Source organism: Ostrinia furnacalis, unplaced genomic scaffold (genome assembly GCF_004193835.3).
Source record: "Ostrinia furnacalis isolate ACB-3 unplaced genomic scaffold, ASM419383v2 OfSCF0434, whole genome shotgun sequence".
In the NCBI taxonomy this organism is placed as follows: Eukaryota; Metazoa; Arthropoda; class Insecta; order Lepidoptera; family Crambidae; genus Ostrinia; species Ostrinia furnacalis.
Genome location: NW_021130673.1, coordinates 97,134 through 112,602, shown reverse-complemented (window position 1 = coordinate 112,602; position 15,469 = coordinate 97,134). Strand labels below are relative to the sequence as shown.

At 42.1% G+C, this 15,469-nt stretch overlaps 1 protein-coding gene across 2 annotated transcripts in view; it reads right to left on the bottom strand.

The window, feature by feature from the left end:
- LOC114364710 (uncharacterized) overlaps positions 1–15,469 on the bottom strand; it is a 93,915-nt gene that overhangs the window by 44,107 nt on the left and 34,339 nt on the right. For both annotated transcript variants that reach the window (XM_028320991.1, XM_028320998.1), the window contains exons 17-23: positions 15,273–15,378; positions 14,083–14,181; positions 13,008–13,179; positions 6,857–7,030; positions 5,987–6,121; positions 4,991–5,169; positions 3,665–3,812 (exon numbers count right to left, since the gene is read on the bottom strand). In XM_028320991.1, the coding sequence (XP_028176792.1) occupies positions 3,665–3,812; positions 4,991–5,169; positions 5,987–6,121; positions 6,857–7,030; positions 13,008–13,179; positions 14,083–14,181; positions 15,273–15,378 (1,013 nt within the window). The remainder of the gene's footprint in view (positions 1–3,664; positions 3,813–4,990; positions 5,170–5,986; positions 6,122–6,856; positions 7,031–13,007; positions 13,180–14,082; positions 14,182–15,272; positions 15,379–15,469) is intronic.

Genomic DNA, 15,469 nt, shown 5'->3' with positions numbered 1-15,469 from the left:
TGCTGCTGATTAGCAATTACGCGACTACGTCGCCGCATAGAAACCAAGGCCTAGCAAGAAGCGCCGACGCAGCACCCTCCGCCGCACTCGACCTCGATCGCGGCCGCTCCAAATTTCACTCTTGATTCTTACATAGATCATCTGTCACTTATTAGCTAATTATTAATACTGTAATTTAAATTAATTTTATCCAATAAATTAAGTTAATTAATTTTCTACATTTCTTTGCACCCTTCGACTGTAGCCTTCGTAATTCGCGTATAGTATGACAGACTTAAGACGCATTGCTATTTACGCGAATTTAGTGAATGCCAAAATCTCCATTTGGCTCTGAAGTTATTATTGAAGTTATAAAAGGAATAAGAATAAGAAAAACTTACTAATTGGTAAGTTCACCTTCAAGAGCACCTCTACACTGCCTTATTTATCCACGAAGAAGCTAACCTTCATCTCACCTGATGGACTGATGATCACGCCGAAGGTGGAAGCAAGCTTCACCCGTAATCCCCAACCACAGAGGAACTGGATATCTTAGGTACCTACCTCCAACTATTGTGTTATTTATTATTAACTAGGACTGGCGAGTTAAAATTACTACTACATAATACCATGGAATGCCACATGGCATTAAGCTCGCCTGTTGTAACACTATTTATTATCAACTAGCTGACCCGGCGAACTTTGTTCCGCCTTAATGACAATAAATAAGCAGACTTTTTTTTTATTTCGAACGGGATAAAAAGTATCCTATGTCCTTTTCCTGGCTCTAAACTACCTCCCTGACAATTTTCAGCTAAATCGGTTCAGCCGTTCTTGAGTTATAAGTGGAGTAACTAACACGACTTTCTTTTATATACAGTGTGTCCGGGCTTGTAGTGATCAAACTTTAATGGCGTAATCTATAGACAATTTTATCGATGAAAATACTTCAAATTTGGGGCTTGACCCATTTGTCGCAAAATTACGAGGATTTAAGTTTTTAATTTTTAGTTTTCACGTCTTCCTTCAAAATCAAGTGAAAACGTGGGTAACTTAACATTAATAAGCGAATATTTGATATCATGCGATAGTCAATAAAATTATCTATTAGTAGAAGTAGAAAACGGACACAAGTTTTATACATTTTATGGAAGTAAGAATGGATTAAATTAGAAAAAGACATGATTTTTTTCACTTCTTTTTCATTTATTTTCCAACACAAGAAAAACCAGGTCGTTAAGGTATGTTTTATTTGCATTGTATTATTAGTATTTGAGCTATTCTACAAAACGAATGTAAATTTATTAGTCTACGTCTATTAGTTTTGACGTAATTGTTGAACAAAGATACCCCTTCCCAGCCGGTTCCATAGCGCGTCGGAATAGGTTGTGTGATTCTTTCAGGCAGTGCATTTTCGCATGTTAGCAGCGCTATGGAACCGGCTGGGAAGGGGTATCTTTGTTCAACAATTACGTCGAAACTAATAGACGTAGACTAATAAATTTACATTCGTTTTGTAGAATAGCTCAAATACTAATAATACAATGCAAATAAAACATACTTTAACGACCTGGTTTTTCTTGTGTTGGAAAATAAATGAAAAAGAAGTGAAAAAAATCATGTCTTTTTCTAATTCAATCCATTCTTACTTCCATAAAATGTATGAAACTTGTGTCCGTTTTCTACTTCTACTAATAGATAATTTTATTGACTATCGCATGATATCAAATATTCGCTTATTAATGTTAAGTTACCCACGTTTTCACTTGTTTTTGAAGGAAGAGGTGAAAACTAAAAATTAAAAACTTAAATCCTCGTAATTTTGCGACAAATGGGTCAAGCCCCAAATTTGAAGTATTTTCATCGATAAAATTGTCCATAGATTACGCCATTAAAGTTTGATCACTACAAGCCCGGACACACTGTATATAGATAAAGATTTTAAATAAATAAATAACTACACACACACACATGCACACACACACACACACACACACACACACACACACACACACACACACACACACACACACACACACACACACACACACACACACACACACACACACACACACACACACACAAAGCAAAAACGTGCACACAATATTTTCAGTTGCTACTTGTAAAATAAGTCAATAGATATGCATTGTATGTCCTAGCTGTATAATTTCTTAATGTAAATCTTTGCATGGAGAGCGGGGTTTTCTAACACAAGTTTTTACTTAAAAGAAAACCAAAAAATTGAAACCTGATTCGGAATAAACAATTTTGTATTGTATTTTTTGTACTTGCCTTGCTCCACAGTGACGCCATCCTGGTGTGTGCATGCGATGGTCCTTTCCTGAACACTATAATCCGGGCCTTTTCAAGGCGAGAGTGAATAGGCACTTACAGGGCAGATATGTACCATCTTAGACTTTTGTTTTATTCACAACGAGGAAGCTCTTGGCCTGTATCTCACCTGATGGTAAGTGATGATCGGGCCGAAGGTGGAAGCGAGCTTCACCCGGAATCCTCAACCACGGAGGAACTGGCTATCTTACCTCTAACTGCCGGAACACAACAATGCTGTTAACATTGTTGTTATGGCGACAGACTTAGGTAAGATGGTGGTAGCTAGCCAGGCGAACTTGGAACAAGCCCTACCACCAACCAAACCGAACAGAAAAATCTGCCCCCACTGGGAATCGAACCGGTGGCGTCTGAAGCAGGTGGACTTACCACTAGACCACAGAGGCGGTTCATCTCACTTCACACCAGGTGCGATAGCAGTCAAATATCTGCCTTGTCTTACATAAAAAAAACTTACCTTTGTATTGTCTTGTTATACAGGGTGTTGATTTCAATCCTCGCCATATTTAAGGAGTTGATTAAGTAGCTTATTCTGATCACGAATCAGTAAAATTGACTTCGAAAAAGAACACGAACTTTTAGAAGGTCCAAGAAAAATACCTATTTACACTACCTACTTTACGTGGCTTCCTTCAGTAGGCTATCCGACATGATAAGCGAGCGATCCGCGTAGCTCGTTGGTGCCGCAGTGTGAACGTATTGTAGTATTTCGAGCCAAAGTACAGTTGACGTCGCACGGAAAATATTCGCTAAAAATTCCACTTTCGTTTGTAACTTTCTTTTGGTGGAAAATGCTTTTATACAGGGTGTTTGGTAAATGGGTATATGAGCCGACACTAACCCATGTCAACATGGGCATTATAATGGTATGGTGAAGTCAGAAATTTGATATCATCATTTTATTTTTTTAATTTTCATACAAAATAAATTTTATAAAATCCGATTTGTATGAAAATTAAAATAATTAAAATGAAGATATCAAATTTCTGACTTCACCATACCATTTATATGCCCATGTTAACATGGGCTAGTGTCGGCTCATATACCCATTTACCTAACACCCTGTATAAGTCACTAGCTTTCCGCCCGCGGCTTCGCCCGCGTGTAATTTCGTTTGTTAAATTTTCCTGAATTTTCTTTGCTATAAACCTCATGGAGCCCGAGACCTTTCCAACGAATGCAAAACCGTGGAAATCGGTTAGTGCGTTCTGGAGTTATAGCGTCAGGAAGGAAAACCTTATTTTTATAATGGATCACCTAAATAAATATGGCGAGAATTGAAATCAACACCTTATATGTGTGTCAATAAAGTTGTTTTTATTGTTATTCTTACCCATCACATCCTGTCCTCTCTGCTCCATCTGTTTCCACTCAGGAAGGCACATCTCTTCCAGCTTCTTATTGACTGATTCGTTGCTTTTTACCACCTTGAGGTGAACTGAGGCCCCGCTTGGCGCGGTTTTTGTGCCGGAAGTCAGCGTCTGTAAGAAAATGCTATGATATAGTATATTTTTCCTCACCTCCATAAAAAAACTCTCTATCTCCCCACTTCCTTACCAAACTTCTCCCCACCTCCCCATTTTTTACGAGAGATGAGGCTATCGCTACTCCACATCGTACGCGACCTACTACTGTAGGTAGCAAGTTACCCATAAAGGATTTTCCTCAGCTCCCTAAAAAAACTCCCCATCTCTCCACAAAATTTCTCCCCGCCTCCCCATTTTTCACGAGAGATGAGAAATGTGACGAGAACGGCTATCGCTACTCCACATCGAGTAGTAGGTAGCAATTTCCCCATAAAGGATTCCTCCCAGCTCCCAAAAACAAATATGTAATCATGTTCTATCGCTACTCCACAGCGAGTAAGTAGTAGGTAGGAATTTCCCCAAAAATATTTCTCCCCATCTCCCCACAAGATTTCTCCCCACCTCCCCATTTTCCACTCAACAAGGTAAGTTCAATGACGTCTTTCTCGGTGCTTGAGTTATTCCACAGCAAGCAGTAGTCAAGTATTCCTATCGCTACTCCACAGCGAGTAAGTACTAGGTAGGAATTTCCCCAAAAAGATTTCTCCCCATCTCCGCACTTACCCACAAAATTTCTTCCCACTTCACGACAAGATTTTTCCCCACCTCCCCATTTTCCACTCACCAAGGTAAAGTTCAATAAAGTCTTTCTCGGTGGTTGAGCTACTCCACACTCCACAGCAAGCAGTAGTGGACAACAATTTCCTCAAAAAAAAAAATTCTCCCCATCTCCCCACTTCCCCACATGATTTCTCCTCATTTTCAATTCACCAGTGTAAGCTCAACGGCGTTGTCCTTCAAGTTCTCCAAGTACTGCACCGCTGGGTCCGTGAACTCGCCCTTGTAGCCGCACTCGAGTGTGACGAGAGAGGCTATCGCCATTCCATATCAAGTAGTAATAATTTTTTTCATAAAGAATGGTCCCAAATTCCCTAAAAAAACTCCCTACTTCCCCACATCCCCTCAAGATTTCTCCCCACCTCCCCATTTTCCACTCACCGAGGTAAGTTCAATGAAGTCTTTCTCGATGGTTGAGCTACTCCACACTCCACAGCAAGCAGTAGTGGACAATAATTTCCTCAAAAAAAAATCTCCGCACTTCCCCACATGATTTCTCCCCATTTTCCACTCACCAGAGTAAGCTCAACGGCGTTGTCCTTCAAGTTCTCCAAGTACTGCACCGCTGGGTCCGTGAACTCGCCCTTGTAACCGCATTCGAGTGTGACGAGAGAAGCTATCGCCGGTTGAGCAGACAGGTCCAGGTTCGGTGGGCAGGGATACAGCTTTTCTAGGCTTGTGACTCCGGTGTTACCTGTTGGAGGAAACATTAGTTAATGACTGATAACTACCACACCTGAGAATGGCGTTGTTTTACAAAACCACACCCTGTATTTATAAAACGGAAAGGTCACTAATTGACTGACTGACTGACTCACTCACTCATCGCGAAATCTCAGAAACTACAAGTGCTAGGAGTCTCAAATTTTGCATAAACCCCATAATTAAAAATTCATATTTCAATTTCTGTCCAGCCGGGAATCGAAGAGCTCTCGGCATAGTAGTCGATTTTGAACTGCTACATCAAATGGCGGACATACCATAACGATAAGGGGGCGTCCATTAATTACGTGAGACAATTTTGGCAATTTTTCAACCCCCCCGCCCCCCTTGGTGAGATTTTTCCAGACCCCCTCCCCCTCCCCACAATCTCACGTGAGATAACCTAAAATACATATTTGTAATGTAAATGGGTTATCTTTGGTTCGATTACCGCTTCTTTTAATTTTTTTATTGTTTAGTAAGACGGTTTAGAATAAAAAATTGATTAATTTATCGTTATCATCTTAAAATATATTTATTTATTTTGTAATTTAAAATAACCCAGTTTTCTCGCAATTTGACCCCTTTTCTTGCTGAAAAAATTACGTGATATATGTCGAGACCCCTTCTCTCCCCTACGTGAGATTTAGTGAGGTTTTTCTTGACCTTGAATTAGATTTAGTGAGGTTTTTCTTGAAATGGTGCAATCCAGCCTTAAAAATTAGCTATACTGAATGCGTTCAACAGTCAGCGGTCTTTAAAGGGATAAGGATTTTATTTTTATTTAGTGGGAAACGGCCCTAACTTACCAAAGTCAATGTACTCCAGTAGATATCTGTTTTTCTGCACATTCTTCCTCTGGCAGAGCGCACGGTAGTGTAGTCCGTCTTCGTACAGCGCGATGACAACTTGGCCCACAATCGGCGGCTCTGTTAGCGGAGTAGCTGGAACAACAAGGATAATTTAACAATTGGGTGTTTGACACCATTCACCAATATTCTAATGTCCGTTTTCCATTGACCATCAATCCCTAATTTTTAAGTGACCCCTATGAAAACATAAACCATAAGGGTCACTTAAAAATTAGGGATTGATGGTGAAAACGGGAATAAGGCACGACTTTTTAAAAACATTTCATTCCGGTCTTAATAACTCAATTATTTTGTAACCTATTCAAAAATCAAAAATATTTTTTCAATTTAGAACACAAGTGGCACTTATGAACGTCAAAATATAGTAAATAAAAAAAGGTAGCCCAAGCGGCACTTTACATGTCTCCTTATTTTTTTCCCCATCTCCCCATTTCTCCGTAGCACCGTGTCATATAATCTTTTAAGACTATCTATCACTTGCTAATAAAATGTAGGAAAATTCTTCAGACATTGGACTTGAACTAAATTCTCCCCACTTCCCCAAATTCCCATCTCCCCACTCCATCCATACATATCACATTATCAGACTATCTTATCACTTGCTAACACAATATAGGAGAAGTTTCAGACACTGGACTTGAACGAAATCTTCCCCACCTCCCCACTTCCCCAAACTCCCAACTTCCCCAAATTCCCATCTCCCCACTTTCCCAAATTCCCCACATTCCCAACTCCCCACTTCCCCAAATTTCCAACTCCCCACTTCCCCAAATTCCAAACTCCCCATCTCCCTAATTCCCCACTCACCACTCCGTCCATACAGCACTGTATCCTGCAGCACCGTATCGTACAGCTTCTGAGACGCCATGTCGACCGGACGGACGAAGGCGCGGTCCAAAGACATGGCGTCCACCAAGAACACCGTGGAATTGTTCGACAAGTCCGGCCGAGGCACTTCTGGGACTACGATCGGCGGTGGAGCTGTAAAAAAGGACAATAATAGTTTAAAAAACTAAAAACACGCTTTTAATTACTGCACTAAAAGGACAAAAATAATCTAGCACTAAAGTACTCGAAACAACTTGGAGTGCAAGTGCGGTTTTGTTCCCCAGTCGATGAAGCACATAATGTTGTGCCCTGCATGCCCAAAAAACTGCACGCAGGAAGATTTAATTAATGCTACTGACAACCCACTCTTGTAGCGGAGTTTTGGGCTGACACTGTATAAAGTCCGGTCGCCGAGCAGATAGAATTACTTAGAATGACCCCATGCTCGCACACTCACTGCGGGCGCCCATCGCACAGTCGCGACAGCAATATAATTACGAGCGAGCAATAAGGATGGGTAGCTTGGGGTCACTGGACGAAATTCTATGTGCTCGGCGCCCGGACTTTAGAAGACTTTGACTTACTTGCAGCGGACGGGCTGGGAGAAGCCACCTGTGGCTTCGGCTCTTCGATCTCGGGCACAAAGCGGGTGATTTCTCCGTCGCCCGCCGAAGCGCCGGTGTCAACGTTCATTATAAATGTGACTGACGCCCGTATTCACAAACATTACTATGAGGTCACACAGTGCGCATGGACTCACAGGGTGACACACGAACCAATCACAGAGCTCTATTCAATTTGCTGCTTCACTTAAGGCGATTAGTGTCCTCAATCCGCGCCAAATGGGCATTNAATATACCTGATTCCCTTCATGAGTGAAAGTGAAGATCCTACGGAAACGGTATTTTATTGATTTTCAGGGATTTGTAAGTAACTTTTGTCACCAGTATCATTCTTTCGTTTTTTTTACATTAAAATTGTGAAGAGTTAAGTCCGGTTTCCACCAAGGGGAAGCGGAGCGAGGAAGTGTTTTGAATAACCAACCAATCAGATTTCCTGGTTTCCTGAATAATGACATCTGATTGGTGGCGACGGTCAAGTCAGATTTTGAGCTCAATCTTTTATAAGTATCATCTACTCATTAGATGAAAAAGGGGGTAGTAGAGATTCTAAAACAGGCACAATTTTTTTAATTACATAGAATAAACAATATACGAGTAAGTGCGATTTTTACGAGCAGCTAATTTATTTCGTGCGTTTCAATCTTATCTGATCGTAAGTGACGATTAGACGCTAGCAAAATATCAATACAAAACTTATTCCCACCACTGCAACTCCTGTACAGCCAGGATCACAGCTTGATCTCCATAGCAAAAGCACAGCAAAATCAAATCTTTCAGTAAAACAAATCCGACATTTGTCGCCGACCCCAAATCGTGTCACACACGAGTATTTGTACCCGTGATCTCATTCCGATCTCTGGAGCTGTGATTTATCACATGCCGATACGGTGACGCAAGTGGCCACCGATCCGTGACAGCTGAACACTCCTTGATGAGATGTGCGCGTGCGCCAGCCTGGCCTATTTCTGATGATGGCATCGCGAGCTGAAAAATGCGGGTGATCAGTAGTATAAGCATGTTTATATGTTTATGGCCATAATCATAGTAGGTAGTTTCATGAGCACTACTAATATAGTTTGTGTTTATTGGTATGCATATACATCACAGATTCTAATGACTGTATTTAAACCGTGCCGCCGCAGACTATTGTCGTGAACCCACTCATAACACAAACATATTTAGCTTACCACGAGGGGTTAACGAGACTTAGTAATTATATTCTTCTGACATGATTATCAGTTCTCTTATCTTGTAGTGCGAGGGATGATCTTTCTAGGTTTTATTTATTTTCAGGTATAATACGGATGTGACAGCATATCAAAATGCTGAAGCATCATATTAAATTGTGGTAATTGGGCTGTTTTAACGAAAACTATTTCATTTTAAGTTTTGATTTATGCTCTCTAAGGTAATTTTGAGCTTGTTGGGTGTCTATTTTTCTTCCACTGCTCTCCGCCGTTATAGGGTATAATACCTCACCTACATCGATTAAACAGGACTATTCCCATCTCTCGTTCCCACCGCTCCTGCAACTCACGCGTGCAACTCCTATGTAACCAGGATCTACAGCTTTATCTTACAAGCTGTAGACCTATACCAATCTCGAAAATTACAGCGACTGCCAAGATCGACTGTCTGCATAACATTACAGGATTGACGGGCACTTCATTAAACTGCGGCTTACACTAATCACTGCATAATATTATATTGGCAGCGGGCCAAGGATTCCAATTGGGGCAGGATGGGTCAATAACCTGACCAGGACAATGTTCGGCTTGTACTTTAATATATTTAAGGGCGACGTAAAACAATGGTTTAGCCGAATTTGGAGCTATTTAAAAGTAATTTGATGTTTCAATGGCCCATTATTGCTAAAAGGACACATCCAAAAACAGTTTACCTACTTGTCGGTAAAAGTACTGGCGACAAATAGTCCAACGGTATCGGTATCGAACTACCGAATCCATTCGTAACTCAAGTATTATGTTTAGCTCTCGATGGATAACAGGACGATTATTAATTTTTAGATACTGCAAAAAAAATTGAAAACTTAATTTTTCAATTCTCTACCTTTCATAGCTGGTGTTCAAAGATTTTTTTTTAAATTGGCCTAGTATTTCAGAACTGAAAACAAAAAGTGGTGTGATTATGTTTATGGCATTACTATCTGTTGAAGCTCAAACATCTAGATCTCATAACCGAATCACTATTATGGATCGTGATTAGGTTAACATTTTAGTTGTAAAACATGAATTTAGGTTCTGTCGGAAGCACTTGAAACTGGACAGCATATTTTGCATAACAAGAAACTGTGACACGCTTTGCAATAAGGATCCAGAGATTGTCAAAGATTTGGGCACTCATATTTTATTTGTAAGAAGAACCACACATAATGACTTCGTTCAAAATTAGAACTAAGTATTTTAAGACTTTGTAAGTAAATATGCCTGGATGCGGGGCGGCGCAGGACCGGTCTTTGTGGAAATCCTTGGGGGAGGATTTGTCCAGCAGTGGACGTCATGCGGCTGAAACAAACGAAGTAAATAATCCATTTTCATCATTTCAGACACAGGACGTTCACTTCTGAACATAGGCCTCCCTCAATAACAAAATAAAGGTATTTTTCACACTTTTAGTTCTTCAAAGTTTGACTACCATAACGCCCTTACTTATGACCCTTTTCGATAGCATCTATCGTTTTGTATTCAACGCCGCCCTATCGGCTTTATAAAGGGCTCTGTGACATTACTACTAATTACGTGTATGACACCCGGATTAATTACAATGAGCGTAGGTACTAATGCGTTCCAATAGGGATGATGACTGGGTAATGAAATCGAAATTCTATTTAGTCCGTCAGACAGATAATTAGAAAATATTAGACTCATATATTTTTTTCCATAATCGAATAATTACAGTATTATATTGAGTTGAAATGTCGCATAACGTCACATTTGAGTAAAAATTCTACTCAAGCGTGGCGTATCGCGCCATTTCAACTCGATGTAGCACTGTTATTATTTAATTATGAAAGAAAATAAAAAATATGAGTCTAATATTTTCTAATTATCTGTCTGGCGGACAAATAATTGAAATTTTGTCATCTAGCCTAGTTGTCGTCAGGAAGTTGGTCTAACTAATTCAGCTTGCAAGATTCCACCCGAACAAACATTTATGTAATTACCTACATACATCATAAATTGCAAGCTAAATAAAAGCTTGTAATAAAGTCGGGTTTGTTCAAATTTCGAGAACGACTGAACCGACAAAAGCATTAGAAAATTTACAAAAAATAAAATAAAATTTTATCCCGTACAAAATGTTCATGGATTTTGTTATTTTTATTAAATACCTTTACGCCTGAGTTAAATGACACCGACAGGTTCATCAATTTAAGTTTAAAATAATAGGCAGTAATGTATGAAGAAAGAGCTTCTATTCTGTATCTACCTATGCCCGTGTATTTTTGATCGGTGTCAAATCGGAGTTTTTGGTGCGGGGTACGCGGGTGTTGCTCGCGGCGTGAAGGTCAAATGCCCAAGGTCATTGAGGACTCTAATCGCCTTAAGCAAGCACACGTACCGGAGTTTTGGGCTGACACTGTGTAGGTTTGTTGTCGACACGACTAAAGTCCGGTCGCCGAGCAGCTAGAATTTCGTCCAATGACCCCAAGCTACCCCTCATCATTATCGCTCGCGTGTAATTATATTGATGTCACGCTCGCACACTCACTGCGGCCGCCCGTCGCACAGTCGCGACAGCAATATCATACTCGCGAGCGATAAGGATGGGTAGCTTGGGGTCATTGGACGAAATTCTATCTGCTTGGCGACCGGACTTTAGAAGACTTTGACTTACTTGCAGCAGACGGGCTGGGAGAAGCCACCTGTGGCTTCGGCTCTTCGATCTCGGGCACAAAGCGGGCGATGTCTCCCTCGCCCGCCGAAGCGCCGGTGTCAACGTTCATTATAAAGGTGACTGATGAACGTTATCACCATCAATCCCTCATTTTAAGTTACCCCTATGGTAACACATAACAGGAATTTTGTTTTTATAGGGGTCACTTAAAAATTAGGGATTGATAGTGAAAACGGGCATGAGTTTCTTCCGCCACTTCTTCTCAGCACCAGCCTATACTTGGGACGTGTATAAGCGCCCTGGAAAGGGCTAAAAGTACTGAATAAAAACTTTGGCTTACCTGGAAGTCTTTAAATAGACTTCGGAGTCCGAAGTTCGTACGCAGGTCAGCCATAGTAAGGACAATCTGTTCAGGTGGTTCTTAGATGGCTCAAACTTGGAGTGCAAATGCGGTTTTGTTCCCCAGTCGACGAAGCACATGATGTCGTGCAGATTTAATGAATGCTGCTGACAACGCTACTCTTGTAGCGGAGTTTTGAGCTGACACTGTATAGGTTTGTCGACACGACTAGAATACTTTGACTTACTTGCAGCAGACGGGCTGGGAGAAGCCACCTGTGGCTTCGGCTCTTCGATCTCGAAGCATCATTTGTGAATACGGGTGTAAATGCTACTGACGCCACTCTTGTACCGGAGTTTTGGGCTGACACTGTGTAGGTTTGTTGTCGACACGACTAAAGTCCGGTCGCCGAGCAGCTAGAATTTCGTCCAATGACCCCAAGCTACCCATCATTATCGCTCGCGTGTAATTATATTGCTGTCGCGCTCACTCACTGCGGCCGCCCGTCGCACAGTCGCGACAGCAATATAATTACGCGCGAGCGATAAGGATGGGTAGCTTGGGGTCATTGGACGAAATTCTATGTGCTCGGCGACCGGACTTTAGAAGACTTTAACTTACTTGCAGCAGACGGGCTGGGAGAAGCCACCTGGGGCTTCACCTCTTCGATCTCGGGCACAAAGCGGGTGATTTCTCCCTCGCCCGCCGAAGCGCCGGTATCAACGTTCCTTAGCGACAGCTTGAAACCGCCCGGGATCGCCGATCGATACGAATATACGTATCAGCGCCCTGGAAAGGGCCTAAGTATTGAATAATAAGGGTTCCGTTTTTTACCATTTGGCTACGGAACCCTAAAAACGACTTGTGACTTACCTGGAAGTCTTTTAATAGACTTCGGACGCAGGTAGGCCGTAGTAAAGACAATCTGTTCAAGTGCGGTTGCGTTCCCCAGACGTCGACTGGCTTCATTGAAGCACATGATGTCGTGCCCTGCGTACCCAAACAACTGCACGCAAGAAGATTTAATGAAGGCTACTGACAACGCCACTCTTGTAGCAAAGTTTTGGGCTGACACTGTATAAAGTCCGGTCGCCGAGCAGGTAGAATTTCGTCCAATGACCCCAAGCTACCCATCCTTATCGCTCGCGAGTAATTATATTGCTGTCGCGCTCGCACACTCATTGCGGCAGCCCGTCGCACAGTCGCGACAGCAATATAATTACGCGCGAGCGATAAGGATGGGTAGCTTGGGGTCATTGGACGAAATTCTATGTGCTCGGCGACCGGACTTTAGAAGACTTTGACTTACTTGCAGCAGACGGGCTGGCAGAAGCCACCTGGGGCTTCACCTCTTCGATCTCGGGCACAAAGCGGGTGATTTGTCCCTCGCCCGCCGAAGCGCCGGTATCAACGTTCCTTAGGGACACCTTGAAACCGCCCGGGATGGACGATACGAGAGTGCCGTTGTAGTTTTGGCCGGCCTGGAACGGAAAGACAGATCTTTACTGCAACGTATTTATTTATTTATTTAAACTTTAATGCCAAAATAAATTTGTACATAAGGCGAACTTAATGCACTAAAGCACGTACCAGAGAGTAATCTGAGTAATAATATGTACTACCACAGAATAATAATAAGTACTACGTACAAAAGGTTTTCTTCGCGAAGGTATTTAAAAAAATGTATGCTCAATGTCGTAAACAATATGGTGTAATTTAGCTTGTATCAAGAGTCGAGCATTATTTTGTTGACAAACGTCAACGGCACTGCGCCGAAGCCATAGCGCTGACTTCGGAAAAATGATGTGTGACGTGAGGTGCCAAACTGCGGAAAATGGCGGAGGAAATATAGATGACCCACGCTGAACTGTCCCACCAAACTCAATGACAGGGGGGCGCTACCATCGTTAAACTATATGGTTTCCAACATGGCAAAAATTGGAACCAGCGATCCGGTACTGACGGTGGCGCCCCACTGTCAATGTCATGCATAGGACAGTTCAGTATTTTGGAACTTTACTAATATTTTGTTCAGGCAGTTAAAATACTGCACAGTATTAATTACACCACCGTTTTTACATACATAGTTTATGGTCTTTACAATGCAAATGGGTGAAGAATACACGTGCATGCGTCAATGCTCGCTCGTGATTGTCCTGTCGATTAGATATCTCAGGAGGTGCCGTCGCGCGTATTTTGTTTTCCATGCAAACTCGCGGAGATGAACAGTGGGTCTAGACAAAGTGCAAATTATAATCGCAAACCAGTCGAAAAGTGGTCGAAAAGCCCCTTTTTTGTATGGAGTTTTGACGGATTCGATTTTCGATTCGATCAAAAAGTGCGTTTTGTCTAGGGGGGCAGGCCTGGTAAAAGATACAACTTACTTCAATACCAGGTCCTTTCAGCAAGCAGGTGAACTCTGGAATCTGCTCATATTTAGCGGGCAGCGGCTTCAGCTGGCACTTGTCTGTGATTGGAACCATCTGGAAACAATAACATAGGTTATGAGGAATTTCACAAATTAATTAATTAGGGCCACAACAAAAACACAATAGTATCGATGCTGATACAGATAGACCGACGACCTCATAAAGGTAGCAGGAAGGCCGCTACCAACCAGGCGATGCGGAAATCATTGGGGGAGGCCTATGTTCAGCAGTGGACATCCTGTGGCTGAAATGATGATGATCGATGCTGAATTCCGTTTCGGCGACTCTCAGCGTTCTATTGCAGTATTGGAATAGTGCATAGCCATTTTATCGATTCAGTATCGCGATTTCATGCTTTCAGACGCGGTTCTGAATTTAAATGTTTGCTCCGATGTTGGATCAGCAACAATCGGCTAGCGGTTAGAGTCCATTTATTATTCCAAAGGGGGCATGCGTCCATTTAACTATTTTTCACAGTGAGTCACAGTGACATACCTAGCCAAGAGTTGATCCGGAACATCTTTGTAGGGCTCAGTCAGACAGTTGACGGACGGATTTGGATAAGGATTGAATATAGAAAACCAGCTTCAATGACCTATGTGCTTACCATGAGTTCACATTAAACCTGCACGCTAGCGATTGCGCAAAAAAATTACAGACAGCATATGACAGGCAAGGGAAATCGTTATATTTTTTTCATGCACTTGCTAAAGCCTGGTCCGTGAGAACGTAGAATCCCGTCCAATGACCCCAAGCTGCCCATCCTTGTCGCTCGCACATAATTATGTTGCTGTCGCGCTCGCACACTCACTGCGGGCGCGCGTCGCACAGTCGCGACAGCAATATAATTACGCGCGAGCGATAAGGATGGGTAGCTTGGGGTCATTGGACGGGATTCTACGTTCTCACGGACCAGGCTTTAGCAATTATGTTTAATCTAAATCTCATCGTGTGTTGATTCCCCCTGAAAACCAGGATGCGAAAATGCTGAATAAAGTATTCTTATTCTTAAATTCATTGTGCAGAACGCACATAATTTTTGCTATTAACACTTAGGTGCCCTCCTGGACCTCAGGGAGGTCCTGCGTGAGTCACACTCATAGTAAAGTTACTGGTGATGGGATTGATGGGTCACTTCGACATACCTTGCCAGCATCAATCAGCATCATTTTTGTAGGGCTCAGGATTCGCGCTCTGTACCAGGCGTCGTCGCTCGGGTTCAAATATGCTACGAGATCGCCGGGGCTGGGTCTGCGAACAAAAAAGTTGCATTAGAAACGGATTGTTATTGTAATTAAAATTTCTTAGCAATGGTTCGCGATTGAAAAATCCGCTAGATGGC